We start from the raw sequence: 16,843 nt of genomic DNA, 5'->3' as shown, positions 1-16,843 counted from the left end.
CCGATCACCAAAAGCACAAAGCTCTCTTCTCAAGCAGCTCTGAAGCTAACTTTCATCGCCATATAAACCTAAATATTCAACCAACTACTTATCTCACAGAATAAAAGAGATAAAAATTACAATATTAAATAAATATCTGACATCCATAAAGGTGAAAATAAAGAAGCAACAAAAAGCATGAGGAAAATCTATTTTGTACAGTGCATGTGAAGAAAGCAAGCATTTCTTATTAATCAATTGAAGCATACAACCGAAAATGAAAAATAAATCACCAGCAGGAGCTCAGTTGAACGCACCAACACCAGCGCCACTCTTACGAGCAAGTTTGGTCCATTCGGTATGGAATGCCCCGGGGCGATCAATCCTCTCATAAGTGTGAGCCCCAAACAAGTCCCTCTGAGCCTGAACAAGATTGGCAGGTAACCTTGCTCTCCTATAGGAATCAAAATAGGAAAGACTAGCACACATCCCTGGCGTGCTTATCCCAGCTGAAATCGCCATCCCCACAACTCTTCTCCATGCCGCCTGCCTCAGCACCATCTCCCTTGCAAACTCGGGGTCCACAACCAAACTCGCCAAATTCGGATTCCTTTGGCAAGCTTTCTTAATCCTATCCAAAAACACAGCTCTTATGATACACCCACCTTTCCAAATCCTAGCCAATTCACCCAAATTCAAATTCCAGCCTTTCTCATCACTCTTACTCCTCAACAAGTTCATCCCCTGGGCGTAGCTACAAATCTTGGAAGCATACAAAGCTTGTCTAACATCATCAATTAGCCTCTTCTTATCAACATTTATTCCAACATTTTGCACTCCGTCCTTCAACCCAGCCTCTTTCAAAACCTCAGAAGCTTTCTGTCTCTCTTCCTTCAAACCACTTAGGTACCTGCAATCCAATGAAGCCGCAATCGTTGGGGCAGCCACAGCGAGCTCCGCAGCTTGCTGCACTGTCCACTTACCCGTCCCCTTCATTCCAGTCTTATCCAAAATCTTATCGACAAGCTCACCCTCATTACTCAACTCATCCTTTACTTTAAAAATATCGGCAGTTATCTCAATCAAGAAACTCTCTAATTCACCCCTGTTCCACTCCGCAAATATCTCCGCCAACTCGCTGTTACTTAACCCTCCTACGTGTTTCAACACGTCGTAAGCTTCAGAAATCAACTGCATATCTCCGTACTCGATTCCGTTATGAACCATTTTCACAAAATTACCAGAACCGCCTTCACCTATGTATGTAACACACGGCCCGTCCTCAACTTGAGCAGCCACTTTCTGTAAAATATCTTTAACGTTATTGTACGCTTCAAAGGACCCGCCAGGCATTAACGACGGGCCGTTACGCGCGCCTTCTTCGCCTCCCGACACGCCCATGCCGAGATAAAGCAACCCTTTATGGCTAACTTCTTCGATGCGACGCTCGGTGTTTTGGTACCACTCGTTACCGCCGTCGATAATACAGTCGCCCGGAGCCATGTGCTCGGATAGCGCGGCGATGGTTTGGTCAACAGGGGAACCGGCTTTGACTAAGATGATAATAGATCTGGGGCGTTGGATGGAGAGCACAAAGTTACGGGGAGAGTAGTGGCCGGTCAAAGGCAGCTCGCCCTCACGGTGGGCACGTTCTAGAGTTTCGTCAACCTTGGACGTTGTACGATTGTAGACGGAGATCGGGAAGCCTTTTTCGGCGACGTTTAGGGCCAGGTTTTGGCCCATAACGGCGAGGCCCGCCAGCCCGATGCGAGAGAGAACAGTAGAGGCCTCCATGGAGAGAACAAAAGAGAAATTTGGGGATAGCGATGAAAGTGAAGGGAAGAGAAATGAAATGGTGAGTAGTAGGATAGAATTTATATTGAAAGAAAAAGGTATGCTTGAAGAGTGACGGACTCGTCGAGGGGAAGGAAGGCCAACGACTGCACAGCCAACCCAGGTGCTCGATGATGATTTCGAGGGACGATCAGGCAGCCCAAAGAAGGACAGCTTATTATTCGTTTTATTTTTACTCAAAACGCATCGTTCTGCTTAACTGAAAATATACTATAATATTCAATAACACAAAATTTCAAGATAAAATCATTGTTCTAATAAATATATAACGCCATACTATTAAATATTAATTCGTATTTAATTCAACAATAAAATTATATGTACATATTTTAAGTGCATAAAAATATATATATTTATATGTATCATTATATGATTAGATGATTTTAAATTAAAAATAAAATAATAACCAATCATATGATGACACATATGAGTATATATATATTTATGTACTCAAAATAGATACACATAATATTACTCTTAATTCAAACACCTGATCTATGATGATATCTAATAACGTGTCATTTTATCTTACTACAAAAACTATTATTGTCTCCCCTTCTGCCCATTCAGTACGAATCCCCACTAAATAATCTCAAAAAAAAAAAAAGAGACAAATAATTAAAACAACGCTTGTTTCGGTTATTTATATAAATAAAAAATCAGTGCCTGGCCATACCAGAAAGATAAACACGGCAAACTAAACAAACATTTCACTAATTTCTACAAACAAAAGGTATGCAAGAAACCTGAAAATTGAAATGCGCCAAACAAACAGAACCATAAAGTCTATGGTCAACGACCAAATTTAAAGGTTCGAACATAAATAATCATAGGGGTAATAGGATAATCCGACCATCATGCAACAACTTGACCAAAAAGCCGCTTCCGGATCTGCAGTAAGAAGATGTAATTGACAAAGTTAGCAATCATAAAAGATTACTACCAACGCAGGATTGCAATTATTCATAACATACCATGTAATGCTAGAGAACATTCCAGAAGGTCATTTATCAAATATTTGTAAACACTTTGCCAAGTCAGAACACAAGTTAAATTCTCTGTTTTTATTTTGTTTTGTCAAATACAATTATCTTATAAAAGAAACAAAGTTAATTTTCTTCCATCTTTGATAATGATAACTCCTTTCCGACAACAAAATTTAAACAAACTTAATATCCTCTAAGAGATGAGTAATTAAAACTAAAACAAACAGCAAAAGATTTCTACAACTGAAATTACCTCTGGAAGCTTTTTACGAAATACAACATCCAATCGTGCATCAAGTGTATTCTCACAGACAATCTTCCCATCTCGAGAAGCAAGCACTACACCTCCGGAGCTGTTCAATGAAACCAACATTATTATTGGCAACCTTTTTCCATTACCATTACAGAAAAGACTGTTTAAGAAGATAAGATAAGCAAGGCTGGCTCTGGTTATTGGGACAATCATAGTTCCATAAACTGGCTAGCCATGAGTTATTTACAAAAACAGCACAGGCAGCTTCATAATAAATCCTAAACTCTAAACCCTACAAAAACAGCACAGGCAACGGTCCCCCAAAAAAAATTCTACTGATGCATGAAAATTGCTACTTTTTTGGACTTTCAAAAATGCTGCAAAACTTATTATACTTATACTATAAAGGTTAGCTCAATCAGACCAATTTTTTAATCCAAAAACCACAGAATCAGTCACCACATATAAGTAACTCAGATCTTGCTATTTCTTCAAATTTCAACTGAGAAAAGATTACCAGTATGGACCATGGGCATTATAATGGGTAGGCGCAGGTGGAAGATAGACACGAGTGTCCACTAAAATCTCAGGTGGATGGGCATTTAATTTTTCTGCATATTCCTGCTTTGCCGAGTGGAGGACAGATTCCACCAAATGTTGGTCATCTTCACGGCAACGAAGCAAGACTGCAGGCTCTTTCAGTCTCAGCAAACTCTGCACAGAAGAATAAAAAACCTTGCAGTAGTTGCCACAAATAGAACTGAAAACTCAGAACACCAATTAGATAACAGAAACATCACTACGTATATTTATTTTCTAAATCATGTCATAATTATTTATCACGTTTACCTTAAAGACCATCTTCTTTCTGGAAATTGTACATGAATCTAAATTTTATTAGAGGTTCCCTTATTTTTTATTACATTCAATAGCTTTATTGAAAGTATTTCAAGATACTATCAACTGAAAAAACCATAGAATAAAACTAGAAGATCCATACATACACATAGAACACAATAATTTCCTTGAAGATATTAAGTCAATAAAATCAACAAGAGTAATTGATTGACAAAATACAAAATCAGGAAAACAAACTTAAGTTCGACTGACCTGAACAATGAGTTCCTTCAGAAGCTTTTTATATGAATGGTGATCACGACTCACATTCAGAAGCTCCTTTGCTGCAGCATCTTTCATGGAATTAACCAAGTCATCTTGAGCTTGAAGAACTTTGATTCTAGAAGCATTGAGCTGCATGGAGTATTCACTACCACATACCAATACGAAAAATCACATTACAATACAGCACATTGGTAACTAGAATTCAAGTAATAAACAGATCACAACGGAAATTTCTTCGAATGTTCTACCTATTCAACAAAAATAACAACTAAATCTCACTTTTAAGCATAATAGTAGTAAGCAGCAATAAATCAAGAATTTCCCAGGTTTTCACTCAAACTTTCATTTCAAAAAAAATGTAAAATCACTGAAAGCCCCATCCTCGCAACATAACCAATTCTCCAATCTCCATCATTTTAGTCAAATTACATACAGTTCAAATTCTAATTCCAATTTTCACCTTCTCAACAACAATCTGCTCAAGGTTTAGCCTCACTAATTGCACAAAACAGGAATCCTAACGATTAATATACAGCCAACCAATCTAACCTTAAATGAACCAATCAAAACCAGCAAAAACACAAAAAACCTAATAGCTTAAATTTCATTGAAAAAATAAGTTACATTTTCTTTCGAATCTCGACTTGCTTCTCCTTCCGTTCATACTCTTGCCTGATCTTCTTCTTCTCTGCCTCCACCAACTGCAACTTCTCTATATTGAATTCCTACCGCAATTCAAGTAACCACAACCACAAGTTATTGAATAGTCAAGTACAAATATATCACAATAAAAACATAGATCAACATAACTACACAAACTAAATTCAGTTTTTCTTATTGAAAAAGATAACCTCCAATATTAATAGAAAAAATAAAGGTGAAATAGGTCGGCTTACTTCTTCAGCAGAAACGGAGATCTCGTTGGCTTTCTCTTCGGCTTCTTGGCGGATAAACCGCACCATCTGCTGGATCTGCTTAGATACATCTGCATCGTTCATTTTCGCGGGATCTTCGATTGAGTTGATAGCAAAATCAGAGAAGAGAGTGGAGTTTCTGCGATCGTTATAGACCTTACAAAGTGAAGATGAGTTTTGTAAATGTATTCTGAGAATTGGATGTCACTGAATTATGATCACGCGTCCTTTTGTCCATTTGTTCATTATAACACTGCCTTGTGTGTGTCCGTGCGTGCGTGCGTGCGTGTGTGTGTGTGTGTGTGTGTGTTTTTTTTTTATGATATATTTTTCATCTCCCCTGTAGTATTTTAAATTACATAGGTTCCTCGATATTTATAAAATTACAAGAGTTCCTAGATTTTATAAATAATATAATTAATACCCCTCTCACTTCATCACATTTTTTAGCGGCTGTACAGAGTAATTTAAGGCTAAATAACACGTCTCACCCAAACTTTGAGGAACAAACGATTTTTAAAATGGTTTGGCAAATAAAAGTCTATCTTAATTGTTATGTTATCAAATTTTGTAGATAGATTTTGATAAAGTAACGGTATGAGATACAAAAATATATCTCTTTACATATGTACAATATTGTATTTATAGATTAACAAAAAAAGATAATTGTGTAATTTTATAAAGGCCAAAGGATTATTTCCCACCCAAACTATACTGAATTATCAAAGCTCATTTCGTTAACTTTGAAAATACCATTTATCCACCCATAGTTGATTAAATTTAACGAAACTCTAATCCTTGAAAATTTGATCTCATTTCCCCTTCTAAAAGTTTAAAAACTGACATTTTATTCTCTAAGCTAAGTTTGAAAAGATCGCATTCCCCCCCTAGGGTTTAGTTTCAAAACCCGTTCACTTTCTTCGACGTCATCGTCGGCCGTCTCTCCATCTTGACGGTTTCTCTTCCACCGACGGTCTGCCCCAACTCCACCCAAACCCATTCGACGTCGAGAGATATCGTCTGGAAAGAGAAATCATCTTCCCAGACGACGAAGACGAGATGTCAGCAATGTCGTCGGAGAAAGTGAATGGGCTTTGAAACTAAACCCTAAGGGGAGAATACGATATTTTCAAACTTGACTTAGGGGAGAAAAATTAGTTTTTTAAATTTATGGGGAAAAATGAAATCATATTTAGGTTTATTTTTAATATTAAATATAAAATAACGATTTTATCCTTAAAATTAACAAATTTAAATGGTTATGAGTAGATAAATGAGATTTTCAAAATTAATAAGAGGAACTTTAAAAACTTAACATAGTTTGGGTGGGAAATAGTCCTTTGGCCTTTTATAAATAATACTCCTATGTTATAGTAAAATTAATTTAGATGTCCAAAAACATTGGTTGATTGTATTATAGCATAAAAATAAAATATTATTACTATCCTGAAAAGTTGAGATTTAAGATAGATGTGATTGAACATGCTGTAGAGCTACCAAAATTCATTACTTTCATTGTTTTATGTTTAAATGACTCGTATTCATATTTTAAGTAAATTTGTGTATAAAATACGTGTTTAATCATTATAAACCATTCCCATAATTGGCTAGTCTTTTTATAATGGCTAAAAAATGGTATTATTTAGACATAAATACCAAATTTAGTATTAATAACGATATGTTATTATATAATTAAATAATTTTAAATTAATAATAAAATAATACTTAATTACATGATGATATATTATCGTTAGTAACTAAATTGAGTTTTATTATAAGTGAATAGAACATTGTTTGTTCGATAACATAACTCTTTTGTCATATATGTAATGATATATTACAATTGTGAAAAAACTCTTATGAAAGCTTTCAATTTTTAATGGGTACCTAATCCGACCCATGTATTTCCAACTGAGATCAATTTTCAAAATATCAACGCAGGGTGTTGCATTTGTATCAACTTAATCTCGAAAATCAACTCAATTGAATAAAGTTTATCTCGAGTTTATATATGTTGAGCTTTAGTCAAGGTTTTTAGTTCAATTAACAATTAAGCAAAACTCGAATTAAAGATAGTTTAACTCAATTTAATTTATGAGTTAACTGTTTAACTTGACTAAATTTAATTTTAGTTATAGTTTAATTCAAACAAAATGAAATGATTGACAAAATAATATCGTTTTTATTAGTGTAAGTGTAATATCATTTTCAAATTAATAAAACAATTTTGATATTGATATTGATTATCGAATTCGATGCAAAAACTCGAGGCAACGAATTTCAAACTTTCCCTCTAGCCAAACTATAATCACCTCTTCATCCTTTTTGTGTCAGAGTCAAACTCAAGTCTACCTCATTCTTGGACTTGGGTGGGCCGGCATCCAGGCCTAGGATTAGAGCCCATTTCTTGTCAACCCAGTTTGGATAGCTTTATTATTTATTCAACAAAATCATAATAGATATTGAAAATTTAATAACGTTTCTCATATCAACTTATATCCACTGATCCATTTTAAAATCTCCTAATTGCCTGATTAACGACAATTATGTAGAATATAATTAATAATTATTACCCATTAATCATTAATCGTAATTTTAACATTTGTAATTTAGAGCGGAAAACTCTAATCTCAACTAAAAACAAGTTAATCGATCAGTAAGATGTCTCAATTCATCGACCAAACACTCATCATTTTCAGATTCATTAATCTCAGAGCTCTCTCTTCCTCCAGATCCATCAGTATTGTGTAAAATCGTTCTCTCTTTATCATTTTTTCTTCGCTCTCTTTGATTGTTGAGAACAAATATAGAAGAGATGCAAAGTCGGGGATCGAGTAACCGGTTATCGAATTCGGCCTTTGAGTCTCGAGTCGCAGGTCTTATGCTAGCCATGTTCGCTTCCATGGCTTCTATTTACGTTGCCAGCCGGTGAGTTTCTTTCAACTTCATTTTTATATACGTTTTGTTTTGAATGAATTTTTTTATGAGAATGTGTTTCGTTATATAGTTTGTGGCAAGATGCAGAGAGTAGGGAGTATTTGGTAAAAGAGCTTGATAAGAGATTTCGTCAGGTAATATTATTCGTTGCTTTTTATTGAAAATGTTTGATAATAGGATCTTGATATGTGTAAAACTGGATATTGTTTATTGAATTGAATTATTTTTATAGAAGAAATTGATAATGTCACTGATTTTTCTGATTAATCAACTTCAGAATCAATCTGCCATATCTGTTGATGATACACTGAGAATTATAACTTGCAGGTAGTTTTTTTGTTGTCAGTTTTATTATTATTTTTATATTTTGGGTCAAGTATGATGAACTGTGGTATTAAGGTTGTGCTGATAGTTCTTTTATTTGTCAGGGAACAACGCAAAAAGTTATCAGCCCTTGAGACGCAGTTGGCTGAAGCTAGAAAGGAAGGTTTTGTTTCAAATCAGTTATTGAAGAAGAAGGATACAGATCCTAAGAAAGGGCTTTTGGCTGTTCTAGGAATAATCACAACATTTGGCCGCAAGAAAAATAGAGATGCAATTCGAAAGGCATGGATGCCAACTGGTAATTTTCCTTTTTCGTTCATAGTTTCTTTGTTGGAATATTTTTGTAAACAATTATCTTTATTTATGGACTTGAATTTTTTATTTGTTCTTACTTTTGGCTTTGTATTTTAACTTTAGGAGAACTAACTTTTATCAGCTTGTAAACCACTTTTTGGTTATGAAGTCTGTATTAGAATTAATATTAAGTAGCGCAGTCGTGTTCATTTTTTCTAATGAATAGTCAGCCAGTTGCACTTTCACTGTCTTCATTGTCATACTTTTCCTGTTTAGGCCTGTGTGGTACACTGTTATTACATGAAAGCTGTCACTTGATTTATGCTTAGACTGGAAAAAAAAAAATATTTTTTCTGGTACATTCGATGGAATTTCCACTTGTTCATACTTTCATAAGTTTCCCAAGTGTCTTGCACCCATAAATGTTAACTCATTTGCTTTAGTAGTAGTTAATCTAAAGATGCTATATTTGCAGGTGCAACTTTAAAAAAACTGGAGGATGAAAAGGGTATACTCGTGCGATTTGTTGTAGGAAGAAGGTTCTCATTTTGTGATTTTTATCTATACTAGAAAAAATTATTATTTTTTATTAAGTTAAAATTATATATATATGTTGCAGTGCAAATCGTGGAAACAATTTGGACAGGGAGATTGACGATGAAAATAGGCAGAACAACGACTTCATTCTTCTGGTATGTTAACACGTTAATTGAAGTTATTTCAAGATTATTTGTGGGTATAAACCTTTGATAAATCCTCATGCTGGAGCATTGTAGTAGCTTCACATTTTCCTAAGTGAAAATGTAGTTTCTTTTATACTTAGCTCGTAAGAGGTATCTTTTTCATTAAACTCTCGATACTTTTGAACTTGTGCCTATAGGAAGGAAAAACCTATGAACCAACTAACTTGCAATTATATGTAAGTCAATAATAAGCTCTTTACCCTTTTCTTCACTTCTATGTTTGTGCAACATATGTGTGCATATTCATATACAGATATAGCTTACATACCCTCTCCTTTTCTAGTCTGCTAATGGACATAAGTAAATATTCTGGTAGTTATCTCATATATTGAAAGAGTGTTTAATATACTTTATGGTGTGACTTCAAAAGAGTGACAATTAATATGACCTTTTCTTCTTTCTTTTGTGCAGGATGGTCACGTGGAGACTCCTGAGATGCGTCCAAGAAAGATAAAATCTTTCTTTGTGCGTGCTGTGGAGAATTGGGATGCTGAGTTTTATGCTAAGGTCAACGATGATGTTTATGTTAATATTGGTATGTAGTCCTTTATCATTTGATCACGTAATAAGCAAAGTTATGCTTTCCCTTAGATTGAATTCTTGTTTGCTCCTCTTTTCATCAATACTATACTATTTTTTTGATAAGAAACTATAAACTTTGTTTTGGAGTAAAAGGATGGGTATGTAATATCGTGGACCAAATGTCCACAGAGCATCAAAACCCAAAGAAAACAAGTCTACACATACTAGATATATTGAAAGGCCAAAGGAAATTAAGAATGAATGGTTATTTTTTGAAAAACAGAAAATTTTGTGACACTCAGCAAGCTGTTTGCTTTCCTTAAAGAGTTACAGTTCATATAGGTTGTTCTTCATTTTTCATTCAGATGCTCTGGGAACCATGCTTTCTCTGCATTTGGGCAAACCTCGTGTTTATATTGGATGCATGAAATCAGGCGAAGTATTTTCTGAGCCGTGAGTTACTCAAAATGTCTCAATTTGCTATTAAATGAAGTAATGGTTTTTAATTTTAGTGTCATTTACATTACTGATGCCATCTATGTTTGTAGGACCAACCAATGGTATGAGCCAGACTGGTGGAAATTTGGTGATGGAAAACGGTATGTAAACGTAATGCGGTTTAGTAGTTTATGCTAGAACTTTTTGTATGACAGTTCTGTTATATTGAGGCTTTCAATTTTAGATGAGAGTGACTTGCTTGCGAATCTTTAAGGGAGCAATTCTAGTTGTCTGTGTGCTTCTGCATATTTATTGCTGGTAGTTGTTTGGTTCATCTTAAGAAAATTTAATAGTGTTATTACCTAATTGTAGTATGTTATGTCCACATATTTTCTCCAGTTGATGTTTCTTGGAGATCTAAATTTTTTGAAAATTTTAAGCATGGGAAAGTTATTCCAGGAAAGCTCAGGGATATGATAGTTAAGCAATATTTGGAAAAGACAAGAATTGTGGTCACTCTGACACTCATGAATATTTGTTGGGACTGGTGAATGAGTTTTCTGGAAAAGTTCATGATGGTATGGTTGAGGAAAATATTTGTTGTGCATCATTTGACTATAAGAGTAGCTCACTTAAGAGTCATCCTAGGTGGAGAAATTCAGAGATTCATTTCAATGACTTCAATTTTGGTTCCTTGCTGGTAGGAACTAGGAAGCATTGTGCAGGGCTAGTGGTATATTTAAGGTGTATTTTTGTCATTCAGGAAATTGTCCTGTTATGTTATATGATTGGCATTACAATCTGACTTAGGAATTACACTGTTGCAGTAATAAAATGGACATATTATTAACCACTGAAACTTCTGAGTTTGCTGCACAGAGATCTTGCGTTCCATGGATAACAAAATCTTAACAGGAGTGTCCCACTATTGTTAGTTGCGTAACTAATCTACATGCATCACTTGGAATGGCAATTATGTGACTACTTGTTCTTGAAGTTTTGTAATTTTATATGCATTTTATATAGGTAACATAACATGTTCTTGATGGTTTAGATACTTTCGACATGCTGCGAGTGACATGTTTGCCTTTTCACGAGCTTTGGGACAGTTTGTTTCAATTAACAGGTACAATTCACTCCATTTTTTTGATAGTGTGTCTATATTGCTATTATATGCTACTGTGACAGCTACTTAGTACATAGACATGGAAGGCTGGGCCACAGTAGCCATCTAATTTTGCCATTGCAGATCTCTTCTTCGAACATATGCACATGATGATATTAGTGCTGGATCATGGTTTATTGGGCTTGATGTGTCATACGTTAATGCATGGAAGTTTTGCTGCTACAACCGGTCATCAGGTTCCTCTCGATTTCCACATACATTTGCACATCCATAAAGACACCAACACACATTATGCACTAGATTCATTGATTTTCAAAGGAAGAAAAACATGGTCTATGCCATGTAGAATGAAGGCTAAAAATTAATAAGTTTTTTGTAATATTTAATATTCCAGGAGCTGTATGTGCAGCTGTGTGATCTGCCTCCCAATTAATTTGTAACATAACTGGTATATTTACCAACACCATTCTTTTGTCCGTTATCTTGAATGCCTGTTTGCAATGAAATGATGAAGAATACAGCATCGACACTTGCTGGAAGTTTATTCCAGATTGAAGCTTCTATTGTTGATTTAAGAGAATTTGGTGAGAACAATACCCATACACTATAGGATTCTGCGGAAAGCTCTGGAAGCAGGTAATATAGATGCAATCTGTCATAAAGTTTGAAAGAATCCACACTAGTTGTATTATAATGGCTTTGTATACCAACTTGATTCTCAATAAATTTATTGAAGAGTTTTGTTTGCTTGGTGATGGAAGAGTCTGATATATTCCTGTCAACCAATTTAAATGTCAAAGCTTAGCAAAAGTAGTTTGATTTTTCACGGGATGTGCAAGAAACGGTTGTTGTGCACATGAGCCATACAAATATGTCCTCACTTGCTCTGCGAACGGATGCATGCTGTGGCACCACAAAAAAGGTATTATATTTCAACTCTCTGTATTTTATCTCGGCAGGCAAAGAGCACTGTTCTTCTGTCATCTAATTTCTTAGTACTTCCATGTGGACTTTGTTGCGATTATTAATTAAATGCCTGGAATTTTACCAATGGAACTTTTTCAAGGGCTGGAATTCTCTCTCAAATAAGATTTTTGTCTTTGAATACGAGATACCAGTGAATATGAAAAGTACTCCGTTAAGCAAATGAAGAAAGACTAATAATAGGTATAAATATGGGTACAAACGTTGAGTGTTGGTATACTTCTAAAATCCTATTTCTTGGATTTGAATGTAGAGAGTAATTAATAAATATGTTTTATAGAGTTTAATAATAATCTAAAGTTAAGGGAGTAATTATAATTTTTCAAGCTCAAGAAAGAGTCAAGATCTCACCAATTTGTCAAGCTGTCCTTAAGTAATTGAGTCAAGTTTAAGAAAAACACTATTTGATTCAGTTTGGTTTGGTTACACTCCTAGTTCATGCATGAAAGAGGATTGCTTAAAAGGTAGGTGAAAATTGAGTGAATATTTCGTAAAATACTTTTCTTTTCCATCTTTAAGGACAGGTCAAAACACAGAAAGAGAATGCGATTGCAGTGTTTATAATCTGCCCACCTGTGGAGTTATATGTTTGTTAGACGAATTCTTAGTTATCGCCTGTTTGTGCGCAAAATTTTCAGCCGCGGGGCAAAAACATAAATGCTGAAGGGGCATTTTTCAACAACCAGGTACATGTATATGGCCCATAACCATAAGTTCTGCATTAAAACGAGAATGGGAAATGGATTCTGAATCATTCTCATGTGTGTTAACGCATAAATTTATACCATGTTGACTGGGAAAGGAATCATCCTCATTTAGATAACACTGACTTCCCACTTTTGTGTTTTTCCCCCTTTAATTCTTTTTAAAGTTTTAACTTGTGGCAACAGAACCCAGTAAACCCAATGGGGTAGTTTAAATAATTAAGTGTGAAATTTTTGGATAATATCCAGAGGACTTGGGTTTTTTATATGTATTTTAAGATGAACATTATTATGAGTATTTGTTTTGAATATATAAATGTATACATATATATATATATATATATGTTATTATATGATTGAATATTATTTTATCTTTAATTTAAAATCACCTGATCATGTTATGATACTTATAAATGTGTATTCATTTGTGTATTTAAAGTAGATATACATAAATTTATTATTTTAAAATAAATAAAAAAGTTGGTATGATACAATAAATATATACTAATTATGGATTGATAATTTTGTAAAAGTGATGGGTTTGTGGAAAAATTTCAAAATTTTAAGACTTTTGTAATATTTGTTAACATAATGACATGGCAAATAAATTTTTTTACTATTTTTTCAAAACATATTATGATTTAAAAAATGTAATTTTCAATGCATAACTTGTAATTTTGAAAATCAACTTTTTGATATATAATACACTATTCAACCACATGGTAAACAAAGGAAAGAGAGGATGGTAATCTTCTTTTAATAAAGATGCATTCCATGATAAAAAGTATATTAGATTTTGAATATACAATATAATATTAAAAAAATTTATATTTTTCGACACATAATAAACTATTTCTATTCGAATATGGTAATAGAAGATATTTAAACGAAGGAAAAAGATAGATGGCAATCTTTGCAACTTTGCCTAACTAAGAGATTGCAACAGTCTAATGGAACAAGTTTGCGGACTTGGCATTTGGGTTAGAAAATACGCACGCCACTATCAGATTGAGAAAAAAAAAGACAAACATCGCATGCTGGCTGGCCAATGACGATCATAGAAATATTATAGGCGCCGCTGAGCAAATTGGCGCATCCTAATTTCATACGATTTGGCTTTATCCAGGAAAAAAAATTCAAAATTTTGAAGTCACATCACAAATTCAGAACCTATTGGCACCAATTTTTACATTTTTTTAAATTTATTTTCAAAGGGAAGTTAATTCTGTTAATCATGGTCGCGTGTTCAGACTCGAGTCTACATCAGGCGAGGAAGCCACCGCAACCAAAAAATTATCAGTCAGTAGTCGGTAGTCGCCTTCTTGGATATACATACATCAAGATAATATTATAATGATCTTTAAAATCTGACCTTTCAATGTTTCTTTACAGGGTTGGATGAGTCTTTATTCAAAAACATTTTCTTGACCTTTCCCAACATTTTTTGCCTTGGAAATCTTCTTCCCATTTGGTAGACATAACGGCTTTGGTCATATTTGCCTTTGTTTGAAACCGGGCAGTTAAAGGAATTTGAGTGCGAATCAACCATTATTGAAATCGGGTAGTTGAAGGTGTTGTTTTTTCTATCTGGGTATTTAATATCGGTCGTCTTTGTTCTGTATTTTTTCCGTTGCTTTGATAGATATTGATACTGTCTGATTCTGGGTTGTTTGTAAAGAAATCAGATTACCAAGATCGAGTCTTTGGGGAGACTTCGTGTGTTCGTTGGCAGTTTTGGCGGTGAAGAAAAGACTTTAAAGTAGTTGGAATTTCAGTTTCAGTTCACGACTATATTGGTGTGTCACAGGAAAAGTGTTAGGGCAAGTTCAGATTTCTCAACTGCTTTAGTGCTTTCTAAGCCCTCTTTTTAATATTTCAACCCTAAACCTCTTGTACAACTCAGTCAGATCCATATTGGTCAAGATTCAGAGACAGGGCCAAAGAGTTCTATCTTGTCTGTTTCCTCTCATATGTATGTGTCTTTTATTGTATTTTCACTATGAATAATTCTGGGGCAGCCAATGATCAGAGACCACCAATTGAAGTCACCAAGGACAGAAATGGGATCGATCAGGTTCTGCTTAGGAACCCTCGAGGAGCTTCAGCAAGGGTCAGAATCTTTTTTGCTTGTTTTCTTTCCAACTCATTTGGTTATAAAATTCTTACTGCCAATTCCTGCTTTTGATAACTTAAAATTACGTCTTCTGATTCATAAGTTGATGCTGTGGTATGTATGCAATGTGACATCTTTCCAGATTAGCTTACATGGAGGACAGGTGCTCTCATGGAGAACTGATAGGGGAGAAGAGTTGTTATTCACAAGTACTAAGGTAAACTCTAAAATTTTTCTCTTTGCCATTTGTCACAGGCTGATTTCCCACTGCCTGCTTGAAACTGGCGGGTCTTGACACGTCATTGAAACTGATTTTCAAATTTCTTCTCTTATGCTTATGGATTCTGTCAAATCCAGGCAATCTTCAAGCCCCCACATGCAGTGCGAGGTGGAATACCAATATGTTTTCCACAGGTATTTGATGCTCATATGTAGTAGTTTTGTCATAGTCTAGACATATTCTGATTTGTAAGTTGGCTCTCCTATATGTGTTAGTTTGGGAACCGAGGATCATTAGAGCAACATGGATTTGCCAGGAACAAGATTTGGGTCATTGATGACAATCCACCACCATTGCATCCTAGTGATTCTGCTGGAAAGACCTATGTTGACCTGCTACTTAAGCCATCTGAAGAAGATTTGAAGACCTGGCCACACAGGTATGATCTAATTACATAGCTAGGAACCATTTTAAATTATGGCTCTTCATTTTAAAGAAATCACTTCCCATATGAATTAAGTCAGGGAAACCATTCTGATAGGAACCCAGCAAAGTCCGTACAATCAATTGTAAACAATCCACAAACCAATAACAAAAAGTGAACGAAATGGAAATAAACCTTATTTGTATTGCTTAAATAACTCTTCATTACAAAATGCAAAGCAAGAACAAACCCCCAAAATCACCCCCAGATTTCTAGCATTCAAGAGGCTAGACTCTTGCCCATATTTCCCAAATATACTTACTCCGCGCTACTCTCATGTGCTCCCCTTTTTATTATCTTTCTCCTCTACCTGCCCAAGCCTTCTTCAGCCACGTGATCCTCCTTTCCAAGTGGTCTTCAATTGTTGTTGTGCCATCAGCCTCAGTTGCTTTAAAGCCCCTATAATTGTTTTTCCTGCATGGTACAGTTTAGCCATCTGGGGGTCTAACACATTCAAATCAATTAACGAGGAAAAAACTGTCTGCAGAAAGTATTACGGTACAGCTCAGATATGTTAATCTGCATAACGTTGAACAGTAGAGCCTGGAGATTGCTCAACAAAATTTTTGAACTAATAATTCAGCCATTGCTTAAGAAATGCACTTAATGATCTACTTATTGTAACAATCTGTCCTTTCCAGTTTCGAGTTTCGTCTTAGGGTGTCTTTGGCAGCAGATGGGTGCCTTACTATGGTTTCACGCATCAGGAATATCAATTGCAAGCCGTTCAGTTTCTCGATTGCGTACCATACATATTTTTCCATCTCTGATATCAGGTATGTATGAATATTCATAGTGGTAGCTAGGGATCATAGTCCCCGTCCCCGGGAGCTCCATCCCCGTTAC

General features: G+C 34.9%; 4 protein-coding genes across 10 annotated transcripts in view; 2 read left to right on the top strand and 2 right to left on the bottom strand.

The window, feature by feature from the left end:
* Positions 1-207: 207 nt before the first annotated feature.
* Positions 208-1,998, bottom strand: LOC123210218 (6-phosphogluconate dehydrogenase, decarboxylating 3, chloroplastic-like). Its single transcript, XM_044628463.1, has one exon. It carries the CDS (start codon positions 1,771-1,773, stop codon positions 283-285), a length of 1,491 nt encoding a protein of 496 aa, XP_044484398.1. The 5' UTR covers positions 1,774-1,998; the 3' UTR covers positions 208-282.
* Positions 1,999-2,451: 453 nt separating this feature from the next.
* Positions 2,452-5,338, bottom strand: LOC123210216 (V-type proton ATPase subunit E). The gene is made up of 6 exons (XM_044628461.1): positions 5,091-5,338; positions 4,819-4,919; positions 4,183-4,339; positions 3,590-3,786; positions 3,073-3,172; positions 2,452-2,724 (listed from the first exon to the last, which is right to left on the bottom strand). Exons 1-6 carry the CDS (start codon positions 5,190-5,192, stop codon positions 2,689-2,691), a joined length of 693 nt encoding a protein of 230 aa, XP_044484396.1. The 5' UTR covers positions 5,193-5,338; the 3' UTR covers positions 2,452-2,688.
* Positions 5,339-7,590: 2,252 nt separating this feature from the next.
* LOC123210214 (hydroxyproline O-galactosyltransferase HPGT1-like) lies at positions 7,591-12,247 on the top strand. 2 transcript variants are annotated; one of them, XM_044628459.1, is made up of 12 exons: positions 7,593-8,036; positions 8,116-8,179; positions 8,323-8,372; positions 8,474-8,667; positions 9,139-9,202; positions 9,283-9,355; positions 9,818-9,941; positions 10,294-10,381; positions 10,477-10,527; positions 11,421-11,492; positions 11,616-11,728; positions 11,887-12,247. In XM_044628459.1, the coding sequence occupies exons 1-12, from the start codon at positions 7,924-7,926 to the stop codon at positions 11,907-11,909; spliced, it is 1,029 nt and encodes a 342-aa protein (XP_044484394.1). In that variant the 5' UTR covers positions 7,593-7,923; the 3' UTR covers positions 11,910-12,247. The 2 variants fall into 2 exon arrangements, with proteins under 2 accessions (XP_044484395.1, XP_044484394.1); XM_044628460.1 differs by lacking the exons at positions 11,616-11,728; positions 11,887-12,247 and having other exon boundaries at positions 7,591-8,036; positions 11,393-11,480.
* A 1,937-nt stretch (positions 12,248-14,184) lies between these two features.
* Positions 14,185-16,843, top strand: part of LOC123210213 (putative glucose-6-phosphate 1-epimerase) — a 3,882-nt gene continuing 1,223 nt past the window's right edge. Inside the window, exons 1-7 of one of the 6 annotated variants that reach the window (XM_044628458.1) lie at positions 14,185-14,479; positions 14,573-14,741; positions 14,866-15,290; positions 15,436-15,510; positions 15,651-15,707; positions 15,789-15,952; positions 16,639-16,773. In XM_044628458.1, coding sequence (XP_044484393.1) covers positions 15,180-15,290; positions 15,436-15,510; positions 15,651-15,707; positions 15,789-15,952; positions 16,639-16,773 — 542 coding nt within the window. In that variant the 5' untranslated portion in view covers positions 14,185-14,479; positions 14,573-14,741; positions 14,866-15,179. Of the gene's footprint in view, positions 14,491-14,572; positions 15,291-15,435; positions 15,511-15,650; positions 15,708-15,788; positions 15,953-16,638; positions 16,774-16,843 lie in introns of all 6 variants that reach the window. The other 5 variants (XM_044628457.1, XM_044628456.1, XM_044628453.1 and 2 more) reach the window with 5 other exon arrangements.

This window comes from Mangifera indica, chromosome 3 (assembly GCF_011075055.1).
Source record: "Mangifera indica cultivar Alphonso chromosome 3, CATAS_Mindica_2.1, whole genome shotgun sequence".
NCBI classification, from domain to species: Eukaryota; Viridiplantae; Streptophyta; class Magnoliopsida; order Sapindales; family Anacardiaceae; genus Mangifera; species Mangifera indica.
Note: the sequence above shows the minus strand (reverse complement) of the source record. Positions and strands in the feature narration are given on the sequence as shown.